General features: G+C 42.4%; 2 protein-coding genes across 31 annotated transcripts in view; one reads left to right on the top strand and one right to left on the bottom strand.

Annotated features, from left to right (window-relative positions):
• ABI2 (abl interactor 2) overlaps window positions 1-3,394 on the top strand; it is a 92,203-nt gene extending 88,809 nt beyond the window's left edge. For 23 of the 30 annotated variants that reach the window (XM_037009230.2, XM_017671124.3, XM_037009223.2 and 20 more), the window contains one exon: window positions 2,973-3,394. In XM_037009230.2, the coding sequence (XP_036865125.1) occupies window positions 2,973-3,148 (176 nt within the window). In that variant the 3' untranslated portion in view covers window positions 3,149-3,394. The remainder of the gene's footprint in view (window positions 1-2,972) is intronic. The other 7 variants (XM_037009247.2, XM_037009242.2, XM_037009246.2 and 4 more) reach the window with 1 other exon arrangement.
• A 9,150-nt stretch (window positions 3,395-12,544) lies between these two features.
• Window positions 12,545-16,422, bottom strand: part of RAPH1 (Ras association (RalGDS/AF-6) and pleckstrin homology domains 1) — a 95,083-nt gene continuing 91,205 nt past the window's right edge. The window contains 2 exon segments of the mRNA XM_037009222.2: window positions 12,545-15,245; window positions 15,247-15,345. Of these exon segments, the coding sequence (XP_036865117.2) occupies window positions 13,350-15,245; window positions 15,247-15,345 (1,995 nt within the window). The 3' untranslated portion in view covers window positions 12,545-13,349.

Genomic DNA, 16,422 nt, shown 5'->3' with positions numbered 1-16,422 from the left:
TTTTCTTTTTCTTTTTTTGAAAATCTGATGGTAGAAATTGTAGAAGATTTTTAAGCAGGTTAGTGATAAGTTCCCATGAACTTATATTTTAACTTGTTTTATTTTTTTCCTAAGGTACCTGGTAATAGTGTAGAGTGCATTAGAAAGGAAGAAAGGGAGGAGTTGGGAAGACCAGGTTGGATGCCTTTCTAAGGAAGAGATGAGTCTCAGCTGAGGCAATGGTGTAAAAATCTTGTTCACGTGAATAAGTAGATGCAAATGGGAGTATTTTTCATCTGGCCCTGTCATTCAATTTTTTAAAACTTATTTGGAATTACTTGTCAAAAGTCAAATAACGTTCTATCTTCAGAAATCATGTTTTATAATGTGTCAGCTATGATACCTCCATTATAAAATTTCTTATATTTTCTTAAAAGCAAAGGAATGGGAGCAACTTGGAAAAAGCTTGAGTTGGTCAGTGGAGTGATTTCTGTTTCTTAACACCACACCTAGTATTCTGAATTGTCCCTTTGACATCCAGAGTGTTTTGTACTTCAAGGTGACAGTCTACCACTGTACATCTGTTAAGTAGGAAAAGGATAAACAGGAAATGAGAATTTTTTTGACTGCTGCCTGACTAAAGGGATCTCAAGCAGATCAGTATTACAAAGCAGAGTTTGAAAACTGAGAATCTAGAAGGAGTCCCTGTAAAATCTTCTAGTCATTCATACTGCTTAGAAAATTTCTGGTGATTATGTGGATTCCAGCTTAAAGGCTGTTACACTGACCAGGGTGGTGACTGTGACGGTGGAGAAAGTGTTCGGGTTCGAGAGATTCAGGAGGTAGAATTAACAGGACTTGGGGATATTCTCCCCTGAATTACTTTTCAGTTGTTGATTTTTTCATTTTTATAAGCATCAAGAATATTGTCAACTAAAAAAAAAGCTAAAAAAATTAAGTTGATTAGAAATAGTAAATATACAACATCTTGTGTTCTTACATTTGTAGATAAACTTGTATGTCATTTAATTATATTTATGTTTAGTTGTCTGGTTCTGTTTTGAGAAATACACACTAAACTCTCCTAGGCTTCTCTAAAGGATTTTCTGACATCCTTGGTAGATCACCGTCATGGCAAATATTCAGAGTTTCAGAAAATCATTTAATCATTTTTAGTAAAGCAGGCTAGGAACACAAAACAACTAGGGCAGGTTGCACTCTATCAAGATAAAGCCTCCATTATAGTTTTTGTCTCTTATTTATGTGAGGATTAAGGTTGCATGAGAAACCAACAAAGTCAGTATCTGCTTCTCAGAATGACAGATAGATGGAGCTAATGAGTGAAGTCCTGAGTGGTGTAATGAAGGTATAGAGGATATCTTTTTTTTAAATTTTTTTTTATTGAAGGGTAGTTGACATAGTATTACATTAGTTTCAGGTGTACAACACAGTGATTTAACATTTATATACATGATAATTCTAGGTACCAGCTATCACCATACCAAGTTGTTACAATATTTTGACTATATTCCTTATGCTATACATTACATCCCAGTTACTTATTTATTTTACAATTGGAAGTGTGTACTTTTTTTTTTTTTTGTGAGGGCATCTCTCATATTTATTGATCAAGTGGTTGTTAACCACAATAAAATTCTGTATAGGGGGGTCAATGCTCAATGCACATTCATTAATCCACCCCAAGCCTAATTTTCGTCAGTCTCCAATCTTCTGAAGCATAACGAACAAGTTCTTACATGGTGAACAAATTCTTACATAGTGAATAAGTTACATGGTGAACAGTAAAAGGGCAGTCATCACAGAGGCTTTTGGTTTTGATCATGCATTATGAACTATAAACAGTCAGTTCAAATATGAATATTCATTTGATTTTTATACTTGATTTATATGTGGATACCACATTTCTCTCTTTATTATTATTATTTTTAATAAAATGCTGAAGTAGTAGGTAGATACAAGATAAAGGTAGAAAACATAGTTTAGTGTTGTAAGAGAGCAAATGTAGATGATCAGGTGTGTGCCTGTAGACTGTGTTAATCCAAGCTAGACAAGGGCAATAAAACATCCACGTATGCAGAAGATTTCTCTCAGAACGGGGGGGGGGGGTTCTAAGCCTCACCTCTGTTGATCCCCATTTTCTCACCTGATGGCCCCCCTGCAACTGTGCCTGTCTTAGGTTGTTCCTCCCTTGAGGAATCTTACCCGTCTATAGAGGATATCTTATAAAAAAGATAGTTCTCCAAGTAGATTGGAGCAAGTTATAGGGTATCCCAATTTAACTAAACTGCTGAGGTAGATATAACACTTAGGAAACAGTGATTGTCCCAGATATCATTGAAAGGCCCCAGTCACCAAGTTACTTAAGCATTGAAAATCATGAAACTTACAGGTATCTTAGTTTTTAAACACTCGTTTGTTACTGTGGATATGCTAAGTTGGTGGCATATCCGGCATGCGTTTTGGAAGTGTCTAGATTCCCATGATTCACACCTATGACTGTGGGAGTCCAACTACTCTTCTAGCCTGTGACCAGGTACAGGCTCTAGAAAGTGTGAGAAGTGGCCCGTAAATCTGCTGGTCCCTTTGTCTCATTTTCTCACTTGGCATCTCACAGTGCATATCACTAGTATAATCCTTTTTACACAATATGGTGCTTCAACATAAGCTCAGCTGGAGAAATAGCCACCTTTCCTGATTCTGAGATTCTCTATCTCTCTCTTCAGTGAGGTATTTTTTTCTCATAGGCTGTTGAAAGATAAGTTTGACTAAAGGTTATTTTTGGCCGTTTATACTGTTTTGACCCTGGTTTTCTTAAGATGGGATTCATTGTGCAGGACTAGGTATTATAAAAGAAAGGTTTTTTGGTCTGAAAGTCTCTGTGTTCGAAGTGCTGCAGTTGGGAAAGGTGGGTATGTGGTTCTATCTTTCTAGAAATGTCATTCTTTTTCACATCCTGTTTCTTTCCCCTCTAGTTGTTGCAATTTATGATTATACAAAAGACAAGGAAGATGAGCTGTCCTTTCAGGAAGGAGCCATTATTTATGTCATCAAGAAGAATGACGATGGTTGGTATGAGGGCGTTATGAATGGAGTGACTGGGCTCTTCCCGGGGAATTATGTTGAGTCGATCATGCATTATTCTGAGTAAAGCTCAGCAGGGCTGTTTCCCTCACGGGGATAGTCAGGTCTTCCCAGATTATCAAAGGCCCTGTGGATTCCCTTCCAGGGAAACTAATGAAGGATACAAATGACAAAAACTACTTATGTTTTTTTAATTTACCCCCACATACAAAAACAAAAAAGCAAGCTGAGTCTGAACACATGGATCTTTCTGCCATCATTTGTGCTATATTGAGCTGTTTGGATTGAAATAAAGTGGCCATTTCTGAGTATGTCAAGGTATGACAGCATAATCCCATAAAACATCTGGTTAAGACTGATTCAGGAAAAGATCTGGGATCTTTCTCAGGAATACTGCACACCCTTGAGATTTCTCCTGCAGAATTGGGTGGTCTCTGGTGCCTGTGCTAAAGGGTCAGCCTTGTGGCCTAGCTTCACATTTTTTTTCCACTTGTATGAGAAGGTAACCAATATTTAAATACCATACTTAACCATTTTTATAATTTCAGATGGTTTATTTCTTCTTTAGCACTGTTAAGTTCTACATTCCCTCAGCACTTGAGTGCACCAAGCTGACTTGCATCCCTTCATGTTTCTTAGTTTGTAGATGAGGAGGGTGATGGAACGAGTCTCCAAACATCCTGAGGGTGGTTAACAATTGCTAGTTTGACTTTAATGTGCTCCTGCTGCGTGCGATCGCCTTGCTGCTAATGGCCAGTGTGCCTGGGTGTGTGAGGTGTGGTGAGTGGCTCAGGTGCTCTGATGCTGAGGTAGGCATGTGAAGCTAGATGCGAGGTTCTCGGGGTTCTGGAGAGTTAGCTGTAGACGTGTTCTGTTCAGGTGGCGTCCTCAGCCGATGCCTTAGGCACAGTTTGGAGGAGCAGGATCTTGGAGACATCAGACCAACTCTTTTCTTTCACTATTTAGAAGAATATTAATCTTTATTTCAAAATAGTAGTTATTTTCAAGTCTCCTGACAGTCACTGGGAATAAAAGTCTTGCTACTGGGCTGTTGGAACATCGTTAATGGCCAGTGTTGTTAGCTATTGCTGAGTTGTTTTAGTCACTTAATTCTACAACAGGTAAATAAATACTCTCTTTTTGTGTAATTGGCCTTTGAAGTAGCTGCTCTTAGAATCTGAATGTTACATCTCAGACTAAGAATAGCAGGATAAGTCATATTATAAAGCCACATACTTACCCCTACATGCATAAAAATTAATATAACTTTGAGAGAAACAATGATAAAGTAAATTTTTCCCCATCTGGACAATTACAGCTTCCAATTTAGTGGAGTTTGTAAGGCAGATGGCTTTAATCACCACTTCTGTAATCAGTATAAGAGAACTGAAAAAATTCAGGCAGGCTTGCTGCTCAGCAGGTGAATACTGTGGTGGCCAGCCTGTTCGTGGGCCCAGAGCTGCTGCAGGTTCTCAGCACCATTGATTGGGCCAGAAGAGAGCTTTGCCAGGTAAATTCCCTGTGTCGGGTGAAAAGGGAGAGGTAATAGCTGCATATATTTCAAATGTAGGCCTTGAACATGACTGACAGTGCAGACAGAACTTGATTTGAAAAATGAACAAATGTAGTTGTGTGTGAGGGAATTATGGTGTAGACAGAGGTTAATATTCTACTTGTGAATCTCATCTTAGCACAAATCTTCATCACTGTTTGACTGACATTCAGAGATTCCCTTGACTTCTTTTGTTTTAAAATTGCAGGTTTTCCCCCCCACATGTTGCAAATTAGCTGTTTTGCTTTGAGATTTCTGACACTTTGAGCTTAGCTTTCATTAACTTGCCCCCAGGGTACTTCCCACACCGTGCTCTCTTGGGTCATCTGGGCATCCTTTAGTTGGTTTTCCTTCAAAGGAATGGCGCTGAATGTCCTCTGAGCCTTTAGCTTCATTATGGACCCAACCAAGACTATACTTGGGTAGGCTAAACTCTTCTTGGTGTTGGTGTATAGCTGGGGAAACTGCTTTGAAATGAAAAGTTCCAATTATTTATTTAAATAGCGTAGTGCATTAATAAGGCAGAGGGTATTTTGAAACACAACAAACAATTCCCACAACTTACACATCCAGAAGCAGAGAAGACAACCACGCAAAAAGTTGGTGGTTGGTCAGCCTTCCTGTTGAAGCCCTGCCGGACTGGGGAGTGCAGAAGACACTGGTGATTCCTTCATACTGAAGATGTGCCACAGGGTGTCCGTGGATCAGCCAATTTTTTTCTACATTATTTAGTTCTAATGTGTGTGTAGGGGTTTTTTTTTGTTTTAAAAACAAGACGTGTTGGATTTTCTGCATATTTAAAATTTTTGTACAGTTTTGAATTCTACATATTGTCTTAGAAGGACACAGTGTAATGATGGGCCAGGCCTACAGTAATTGGAGACTTTTAATGTATGTAATATTTCATAGATTGCATGCTATTAATTGTCTGTGAGGATAGTTGTTTTCTTGTAAGTTTCCCCCATTTATCTTTTTATAAATTACAAGATAGTTGGTAGTAGGAATTCCAAGTGAATGCAGAAACCTTATCTGCTACATAATAATTGTGGCAAAGATGGTCCATGTCTAAAATTAATTTATCAGGATAGGGGGAATCTAATGAGCAAGGGGAATTTTTTTTCCTATTACTGTTTGAAAGGCCATGGGAATATGAATGAAAATCCACCTTCTTACTGTCATTGACCTTATGGCCAGGGCAATAAAATGACAACCAAGAGTGACATTGTGTCAAAATCTATACCTGAGAGATTCAGCGTGCTGTGTTTGGACTAAATAATGGATCTTTTAAGATGTCTTGTTCAGTATTTTCCATCTTTTGGCTGCTTGCTTTCTGCCCCCCTCAGGGCACCTGCTATTCCCATCTTAGGGCTGGCCAGGGCTGTGTTCCAAGCCACTAGTTGAGACATTTTCATCCCTCCCTTTCTTTACCCCTCCTGTGGCTGTTTATTATCCGGCTAGAGTGTTTTATGCGGCTTTACAGTGATGTCTGTAATACAGCTGTGCTCCTTAATGCACTCACATTGATTACTTAAGATTTTTCTGTTTGGGAGGGATCAAAAATGGTGTCTGCTTTTATCCTTTCGTGCTAATTTTCTTTTAGCAGGTGACCTTTCTGCATTAAGAACTGTTCTTTTGCTATCTTTTCTCCTCTGTGGAGAGAGCATGGTATGTCATGAAGGCCGCCTTTCCCTTTGGAAAGGGTTAGATGGAGGGATTGGCAGCTGACTGCCAGGTCTCAAAAAGAATGGGGATCTGAATCACTTCCCATCCGTTCATGTCTGCATTGCTTTGACCAGGAACTCCTGATTGGTGTTAAGGTGATGATTTCCCACACACGATTTACTTAGAGTCATAGAATTTTAGACCTTGGTAAGATTTTAAAAATTTTCATTCATTTTGCTGAAGAGGTTAGATGTTTCATTTCAGACAACAGCTTGTTAGTAACAGCAGAGTTCCTGACTAAATGCCTGATGTTCTTTGTGTAACTGTCTTAATTGAATGTGCTGTTTCTTTAAAAATGAAGAACTCGATGTCTTCAGGAAGATACTTGAGAAGATATGCTATGTTTTGATATACCATAGGAGTATTCAAACTGCTTAAAGGAGTGTATTAAGTACAACCTTCGTTAGTGAAAATAATAATTATAACCCTTTTAAAACTACACTCAGTACTACATAGCAAACATATTTCAGCACTGGTAGGCATAGGAACAGCCTTATTTGAGAGAGCCTCTAAAACAGGCATTGAGCTCTTTACCTGAAGTTTAGTTTATGGAGATTTTTGTTCCTATTTCTTAAGAATTTTGAGCTTCTCAAAAAAAAGAAAAAAGACAGGGCCTAGCTGTGTATAAATGATCCTTGCTAAATATCTTGTTTTGTAAAAAAAAAAAAAAAAAAAAGCTTATTTTCACATTAAAATGGAAACGTCTTTTGCAACTTCAGAATTCTATGTAAAAGCAGTTTTTATCATATTTTGTGTCCATGCTTCCTTTTTTCTTAACAAAATGGTTTACGAAAAAGAATGTAAACAATTTGTGATCTGGCCAGTTGTACTTTTAAGCTCCCAAAGGGCGGGTTGGTGATATGAGTAAAAGTTATGCAGGAAAACTTCAGGGAGCCGAGCCGTCTGTTGCCAGTAATGTTTCTTGTGTGTGCCATTAAACCACCTCCAGATGAGTGAGGGGACATTCACTTTTTAATTTTGAAACTGTATTTGGAATTAATTGTTGCTGTGTACTAAGAACTTGACCTAAATAAAACCCTACAAAGTATATCCAAGTTTCTTGTGAACCTCTTAAGTGTGTTGGAGAGAATCCTTCCCTATTGCTTTAAACTATTAGTTTTTATTAAAAGCTTTTTAAGTGTTTTGAGCTTTTCTCCCCCAGTAATTTTCCATCCCCATTTTTGCTCTAAGTGAACTTGAGGTTCTTCTGATATCTTTCTCCCAGACACGTGTAACTCTTCTAACATAAAAAAGGGAGCTATTTTTTTTGCCCTAGTTCGGTAAGTGATAAAGTGATTTGCAAATACTTTAGAATACACTTGTCATAATAGTCCAGTTGTGATGCCCAAGCTCCCCATTCTTTAACCTTTAATCACATCAATTGTAGTTTATGCACCTGCACACGTGTCATCACACAGCTTGTTTTGGGTGCCCCAATATCAAACCAAAACAGGTTCTTCAGGCCAGTCCACAAACAGTCAAGTCCCCATGTTTTAATGAAATCTGTGTATTCTTTTTATTAAGGTCTGGGTAAGCTGACATAATGAAAACATGTAACTGAAAAACAAATTCACACTGACTGTATGACTACTGTCCTAAGCCATTACAATAGTTTGCTGACAGTAACTGGCAAGAATAACTTGGAAAATAACTTAATCCAGCAGTAGAATAAAAACATCAGCAGTAGTACTGAATCTCTCTCTCATATATATCTATATATATCGGTCTGTACAGTCAGGGAGCAAGGCACATAATGAAATGAGGGCATACATTTAAGCAGAGAAGAGAGCAGCAAAGCTGAAAGAAAAATTGCAACTTCATCTTTATCAAGCTGTGCATAATCATTTGAATAATGTCCTCTATTGGGTACTTAATGATGCGGGTCCCTTCTGCCTTTTCATGCTTTAAAAAACTATATTCCTACATTTTATTTATGGCAAAGCTGCCACAGCCTAGATGTCAGCATAAGCCTTGACTCCATTTTTTAAAGAAAGGGAAGAGAGGAAGCAATCCCAGTTCAGTAATAATGTGCAATTTTCCTTTTAAATCAGTAAACAGTGTTTTTACATTTAACACAAGCTAATGATATTTTAAATAACATACCATAAGAGGAGTTCACTAGTGGCTGATAAAATTAAGCAAAATCACTTGAAACATTCCAGTTAATGCTTATTTTCTAGGAGGGATTATTTACAAGCAGTAGAGAAAAAAATATAGGATATGGCAATCATGAAAAATGGCAGTTTTTGGTATTAGGTCACAATAAACTTAACAAACAATGGACAGTTTCCAAAATGCGAAGATTTTTTTTCTTTAAGTGCTGCATGTCTAAGAAGAAAGAGGTTGAGGCTTCAACAGTTATGAGCTCGGGTTTTATAGCCATCCTTAACCAACCTGTTCACTTCTGAACTTTAGTCATCCTTTAAGTATGTAGCACTCACCACCCTGACTCGACTCACTCCTCTAAATGTCTTTGGTAGAAAGTGGCCAGACCCCATTTAGGTAGATGAAATCATCTCCTGTGAGACAGTCACTTTTTCTCTTTCTGTGCAAACCAGAAACACTCAAGTTCTTTCTCATTAGCACCTCAAAGATTGCTCGTTGGGTTTGTTTTTAATGCTAGTTCTCTAAAAGAGCAAGGCACTGGGGATTATAGCAGACACCATCTTCTCTAAATGGGTTAGTCCTTCAACATCAGAGAGCAAACCAGTTGTTAGATTTTTTCTTTAAGTTTTTATCAAGTATATTTTGCTTATTTTTATTTAATAGGTTTATTTTACAACTAAATTTCAGATTTCTTTTACATATATATGCCTTTCAAGGATACAGTAAGAACTAAGCATTTGTTTGAAGGATAAGACTGGTAAAGTTGTACAAATGTTCTTCTGTTTAAATTTTTAAAGGAAAACAATTTGAAAAGATGATAGGATATTTAATTCTGTATTTCTGTGGATCAAATCTCAGCTTTGTAAGGGGTCACATATTCCTACAGGGTTAGGGTAACCTGCTTTATATGAATGACAGAAAGTATATAAAAATTCAAAGTGCCGCAAGTTCTTGGAACTTAAGGTGATTTTTAGAAATAGACATCCTTTCATCGTGTTTAAATCCACATTATTATACCTATTTCAGGCCAGTCATTATACCTCTACATGTTTAATTGGTCTAAACTTGAATAAAATCTGAGATTGCATCAGTTTTAAGGTATATGAAAAAGTAAGGTAATAACGTATAAAAGTAGGAAAAGGTTTTTTTTACTTCTTTACAATCACCTTGTATCTGTAACATAAAATTGTTCTTAGCTGAGGAAAAAAAAGTGACAAAGGGTTCTGTTGGTGGCCTGCTAGTCAAACCAATCCATACCATTACCTGAAAATTTTTTCAGGCTAATTTATAACCTCACAACCTTGACATACGCTTATTAGCAGTTTTGATCTTAGAGTTGTCACTGTACTGGAATTATTCATGATCCTCCAGTTTTGTTTAAACTTTCTTGATGAAGTCTGCATTGCTTTCAGTGGCCAGTAAACTACACAGAGAGGGGACTTCTAAGTCTGTTCACAGCCTGTAGCAGAATATGCATTGGTTGGCAGGAACACCTTTATTTGAAGGGACTGTAAAATACCATCACGTCTACATTACTTATTTAAAATTCTCTAGTGTAATCATTTCCTGTAACAAGAGTCAGTGAGCGGTCTTATTTTAAAGAGTTCTCATTTTTAAGAGTTTCTCATTTAAAGAGTTCTCAGAAGTTAAAAAAAATTAAGTTTATAGTTAAGTGGGTATCTATGAAAGCCTTAAGAATAGTTACTTTTCCCAGGTGAGAATTACAGCAGCTAAGGAAAGTAAATATATTTATCTGAGTAGTAAAAGCCAAGCCATTCAATTTCAATACAGAATAGTCTAACATTTATATTATTACCTATAAACCTGGTGTAAGTTGTTTTGTTAACAGAGGATAGGCTCTGTTGTCTTCAGAATTAGTGCCTAAACTTGAAGCATAGTGGATCTAATTTCGAAAGTATCTACAGTAAAAGTTAAGGGCATCACTAGTTAAGCAAGTCACTAGCTCTAATGGGCGCCTGTTCACACTGCCCTCATGGGAAGAGCCCGTGGATGCTGTTCAGAACAGTACAGCCAAGTCAGCTGTCCAGATTCTTTCTCTGACCTGAAGAAGCTGTGCTGGGTTAGAGCTGTGGGGCAGAAGGCAGTGAAAGAAGGCACAGTGCCAGTGTCATCTGGCAGTAGGTGTTTTCCATGAACACACCAGAGAAAAAACATCTACACAAGTAACAGCGAAGTCTCAGAAAAAGGGAAAAAAAAAACCCCACAAAACTATGTCCCAACAAAAGTCCAAATTAAGAAAATTAAAAAACCCACTAAAAAATAAAACACTAGAAATAAAAGGATCGTTTTGGTTTTTTGTATTCAGTTTCACACATAACAAAGGAAAAGTTGATTAATAGCCTTTCTATCTTTGGAGGAATGTAAAGGGAAAACAGCCTGTTTCAGACAAGACACTAGACTGGGGTAAAAATGACAAGTTCTCCTCTGGCTGGCCCTGCTTTTTTTGGTGTGTCCCTAGTGTTCTAAAGAATGCTCTTTCAGGAAGAGGACGCACTAGAAGCATCAGTTCAGGGTGGCTCTCACTAGGAGCGACACAAGAAGTCCCAGGAAATATCCCACTTAACAAAGATGGCACCTTAGGGCTCAAACTATGGGTAAAGGAAGTCTGAGGACATGTTATTTTTTCCCTCAAGGAAAGTTGATGTTTTCCACCTTCATATAAAACACCACCACCACCACCACAAAAAAAACTCTAGTGATGAATATTTATATCATTGGATTCACATGGTGATTCTTAGACCGTAAGGCTGCAGGCAGAGGATTATGGGAAATAACTTCACTGTAGTCACAGTGGAGCGTTCACAATCTGTACTCGAATGTTACCCAAATTGCTGTGCATGCTTAAACTAATGATGGCAGTTGTGTTAAAGGTCACTTCATAAGCATAACAATATCAAGCACAGGGAACTCTGAGAACAGTTGAAAAGATACAGAAGTATCTTTTAAAGCCAGGGCTTTAAAAAAAAGAGCACAACACATATTCTTATTGCTCTATAGCCAAAGGAAAATACTGAACACTATCCTGGATGTGTGTGACATTGGACAGTGCCACTTCCTCTCTTGATGATGCAGTACTTGGAGAACAGGTTATAGGGATAGCTTGTGGACAGTACAAAACTTGATTATTCTTGAATTATTTACTCTCTTTACCCCATTGTATTAGCATCACTTTTTTCTGATAGGGCAGTGTCAAATATTTTTGCAGTGTGCACTGATAATCATTCACCACAGGCAGGGGCTTTCACTACAAGGTGTGCTCATTTATCACTGCTGGGATGGCTGATTTTTATTCTCATAAGAGCAGCTCTGAGACTGCATTTTATTTTCAATGGTCAATGTATCCTAAATTGATGAGACAGGGCCCATTTCTCTCACATACCAAGGAAAATTCATAGGAAACAAAGCATGAGAAGTGTGTGAAGCACACAGGGACAGTGCACCATTAGAGCAACACTCTGGTGCTACCCAATCGCACGTGCACAGTGTGTGACATCACTTCTGTCCCTGGACTACCCTGCTCCATCGGGACACCTGATACCTGCACAGACCTCCACAGCCAGGCCACCACAAAGCAAGGATCCTAGCGCGTGCGCTCCCGTAGCTATGGATGAAACTGATGAAAGCAGCATTTATTTTTCCCTCTCTCTGTGATAGTCCCATATGTAAATAAATTCTTTGTATTACACATTACAATCCATTTACAGCCTGATTATCGCACCTGGACAGGTGCCAGTTCTGTTCTCTGACCATCTGGCCTCCTAGAGAGCAACATACAAGCAAGACACTTTCAGAGGTGATTTTGTAATGATGCACTGTACCGGACATGATGTGTGTATTTGATACAGCAACTGCCTATAGATACCAAGTAGCAACATCTACCTAAAGCACACACTGTAAGAAGATAACTGGTCACCTAAACACATACTGGGGCAGAGCATTCCAGGGGGATTGTATTGGATATTTTCTTACAATCAAAAAGCATGGACCATGAAGCTGAACTTGATAAAGCTTCACAAAGCTCGTGAAAAGGGTTCCAGCAGTACAGAAAGAACCATCCACGAGTATAGTACAAATCCATGTATTGTGGCAAAGAGCTTACCTGCAACAACACAATCTAAGTACAAGTGGCCGCGATGGCGGCAGTGCAACCGGAATGGTTTAGTTAAACCAGGTGCTTACTCCCTGTGCACAACCACGTGCAGAGCGCGGCTGCCAAATTTCCCCAGGCTGCACGATCTGCCCCTGTGATGAAGAGAGGGAGAGTTGTTCCTGATTTGAAGTGCCCGATTAACGGATGGTCATAAAGTGTGGGTCAAGGAGTTCTAACTTCAGCCAACTGGGGAAAAGTACAAACACAAAAACCCCATAGATATGATACCAAACATTCTGGTTGTCTTCTCAAACTGAGAAACAGCACATTATACATCAATTCCTTATTATATAATACACAACATGCACAGAGGGGCCGCACACGGGACACTTAGAAAATACCTTCGAAGTTAAGTCATTAGAAGTTTTTGGTCCAACCCACATAATATAAATCATAGGGACAGGACACACATCCCCTTCCATGCCTCTTCCACCAGAAAGACACAAAACCATTTTCAGTTTAGGAGAGAAAAGGAATAAATAGAGTCACTCTCAGCCATATATATATATATATACACACACACATATGCACATAGATATATGTATACATATATATACATACACTACATAGCTCTGTGTGTACACACACGCACGCACACATATCTTGGGCACTACCTGAATAACAACATACTGGAGGCTCTGAACACCTGAATTCCAGACCATCAGGTGAGCTGATTCTAGCACTGATAGAGACCAGGAAACAGCAGTTCTGTGGTAGCTACCAGTCTCTCGAGAGCTTGGTGCTCTGGTCTCTCTTGGGGGGAGCAGGTGGGGGTCCTCTCCGCAATGTCGCATAGCCTGATATGTGACTGCCTCCGTAACCAGCTTTCTGTTGGTCGGAAAGCAGTTCGGGGGGCGGAGGGGGCAGGGCCATGTCGTCCATGGTGGCCGTGGGCTCTGCCCTGGGCGCGCGCGAGGAGCAGAGCGAGCCGTGCCGGGTCACGGACTTGCGCTGCAGCGTCCGGTTGAGGTCAGCTAGGAACCCTGGCCGGACGCTGAGGCTGGGTTTGGGAGAGGTGGGCACTTGAGGCACTGTTGGCGCCGCCGCCGGCTGCTCGGGGATCTCTGTTTGAGTGAGGCGGGTGCTGTCATTCCGTTTGGGCCGTGTGGGCGGGGGCGCCTTCCTCCCTGCCGTCCTGGACCACGGCTGGGGTTGCGGGTTAACAACTGCCACTTTGGGAGATGTGTTGCCCGAGAATACTGCAGGGATCTCCACGGGGGGCAGTGGGAGCTCTATTTCGGGCGGAGGGGGTGGGAAGTCGGAATCTGATGGAGGAGAGGGAAATTCCAGCACGGAGTCCTTGCCGGGCCCGCTGGGAAGGGGCGCCTTTGCGGGCGCACAGCCTGGCTGGAGCACTCCGGGAAGGTTAACTCCAGAAAGACTGAGTTTTCCAGGCTTGGGGGGCGCTGCGGGAGGCGGTGCGGTCTCTTTGCTGGGAGACCCGGAGGGCTCTGCTGGCGCGGCAAACTTGCTGACTAGACTGTCTACTGAGGGTCTCTTGGGCTCAGGGTGCTCTGCGCAAGCGCTGGACTTAATGCTGGAGTTCCGCTGCGGGGTCGGGGGAGGTTTCTTCCCCCCGGGGCTGGACGTCTTGACGCTCTTCTTGCCCGGAGAAGCACTTCTGTCGGGGCCAGGCGAGGCCGTGGGTGTCGCTGGCGGCGGTGGCGGGGCTGGGGCTGGAGGGGGAGGAGGCGGCGGGAACACGAGGCAGCTCTCAGGGGGGGGCGGAGGGAAGTCCGGGGAGGGGGCGGGGATGGAGCTGGGCTGCCACTTGGGCTTAGCCTTTACAGCAGGTGGGGACTGTGGGGCCGCGCTGGCTGAGGGGGCCTTCGGGGGCGGCGACTCCCCCGGCGGAGGGGTTGGAGGCGGGGGAAACTGGCTGGCCAGCTGCTTCACGACCGAGGGCCCCGGGGACAGCGGCGAGGGAGGCGGTTTCACACAGAAGCTCTGCTGCTTGGGCAGTGTCGGCGGGGGGACCGGCCCGGGAGGGGCGGCGGGAGAAGGCGGGATGTGCGAAGCAGGAACCGCCGGCTGCTTCTTGGCTGCGGGGGCTGGAGGCGGGGGTGTCGGGGTCACCGCTTGTGTCACCAAGGGCGGCACGGTCTTGGCGCTAGTCGGCGGGGGTACAGTCACAAGGGGCTTTGGGGGCGCTTGGGGAGGAGGTGGCGTGGGAGCAGGTGGCGGGGGCGTGGGGGGCACCGGCGGGGTACCGTGCTGGACATGATGGGTCTTTAGCAGCGGGGCTGGGGGGCTGAAGGGCGGGAGGCCCGGGCCGCAGGGCGCAGGCTTCAGCTGGGCCATAGCGGAGCCGGGGGTGGGGGGCGGCGGTGGGGGCGGGGGCGGAGGCACAGCGCCACTGGGGGGCACCGGTATCTGAGGTTTGCCCTGCTGTGGGGTGGAGGAGAGAGACTGCAGCGCGGAGGGCGGCGGAGGCTTGAACATAGGCCCCGAATGCTGAGAAGCGTTCTGCAGCCTGGTTATAGTGCTGTACTTGACGAACATGGAGGCCGCGGAGCCTGCGGACGGGGCGGCCTGGCTGGGCAAGGGGGGCGGCGGTGGCGGCGGTGGCGGCGGTGGCGGCGGCGGGGGAGGGGGCGGGGGGGGCAGGGGGGGCGGAAGGCGGTGAGGCGGAATAGGGGCTGACCAGCTTAGGCTGTGGGGACACGGGGGGCATAAGTGAAGTGTAGGGCCGATTCGCTGATTCCATCCTGGCCTAAAAGGGGTACAAACGGGGGTGGGAGAAAAACACAACAAACAAAACAGTTACAGAGGGAAGTTCCGACTGTATAAAACTAAAACGTAAGAAATCTGGGACATTCATAAAAGGAGGCAACAGTTGGTGTTGGTAAAGAGGACAATGTTAGGAAGGCTAAAACGGACTCCCTGGGCAACAAAGGCACAGAGATAATTCAATTACCCAACAATACTTTCAAATAGCTGGACTGTCCAACAACGTAGGAAAAATTTCCTGTCACAAAACCTGTTTCAATGGTGACGGGCTGTGATTTCTGACCTTTGGCTTCCACACACCTGTCCAGCATGGGAGCCCTCTGTGGGAGGGCCTCTGAGCACTGGACCCCACCTGGACTCTTGCAAGGGGAAATGGGGTGGCTGGAGTTCACCTTTTAGTCCATGACTGCATCCACATCAAGCAGATGCCATAACTGGGCTTAGGAGTGCTGGTGGAGGGCCTCTCCAGGAATGAGGATGTCTTTTTGAAGCTAGTAAGATGACGCATGAGAGCATGAGAATGTTCAGCAGGCGTGCACAGTCACACAGGAATGAGTAAACTCAACACACACACTCGTGTTGGTGAGACACTTGCATCCAACATGCACGGGAAGTCCAGCAATGCAGGTAAAGGGGGAGCATTCCTTACACTTGTTTTACTGGAAAATACATAAAGAAGTGCTTCATAAACATTACAGCAAAAGATAATAAAAATATCATACAGAAAAATCCAGAAGAAAATGAGAGGAAACTTTGGAAAGCTAGAGTAAAAGGAAATGTATCATGAAATGGAAACTAGAGTTTGCCAACCAGCTGCTGACAAGCCCATATGGGCACCTCTCAGCATTGTTCAAATGACCACATGTGGTCAGGGAGCTACTCAAGTCTGGATCCTTGATTTAATAACTTTGGGTATATCGTTTAGGTTCTTTGAACAAACTGAGGATCCAAGATAAACCATTTGTTTCCAATTATGAATGACATCTAACTAGCATCAAGAATGCTTAGGTTAGTAGACGAGAAGGCTCATTACAGGGCTGACTTCTACGGCCCATCAGGA

The sequence above is a fragment of the Manis javanica genome, chromosome 12, assembly GCF_040802235.1.
Source record: "Manis javanica isolate MJ-LG chromosome 12, MJ_LKY, whole genome shotgun sequence".
Taxonomy (NCBI): Eukaryota; Metazoa; Chordata; class Mammalia; order Pholidota; family Manidae; genus Manis; species Manis javanica.
The sequence above is the reverse complement of the archived record's forward strand: the minus strand, read 5'-3'. Positions and strand labels throughout refer to the sequence as shown.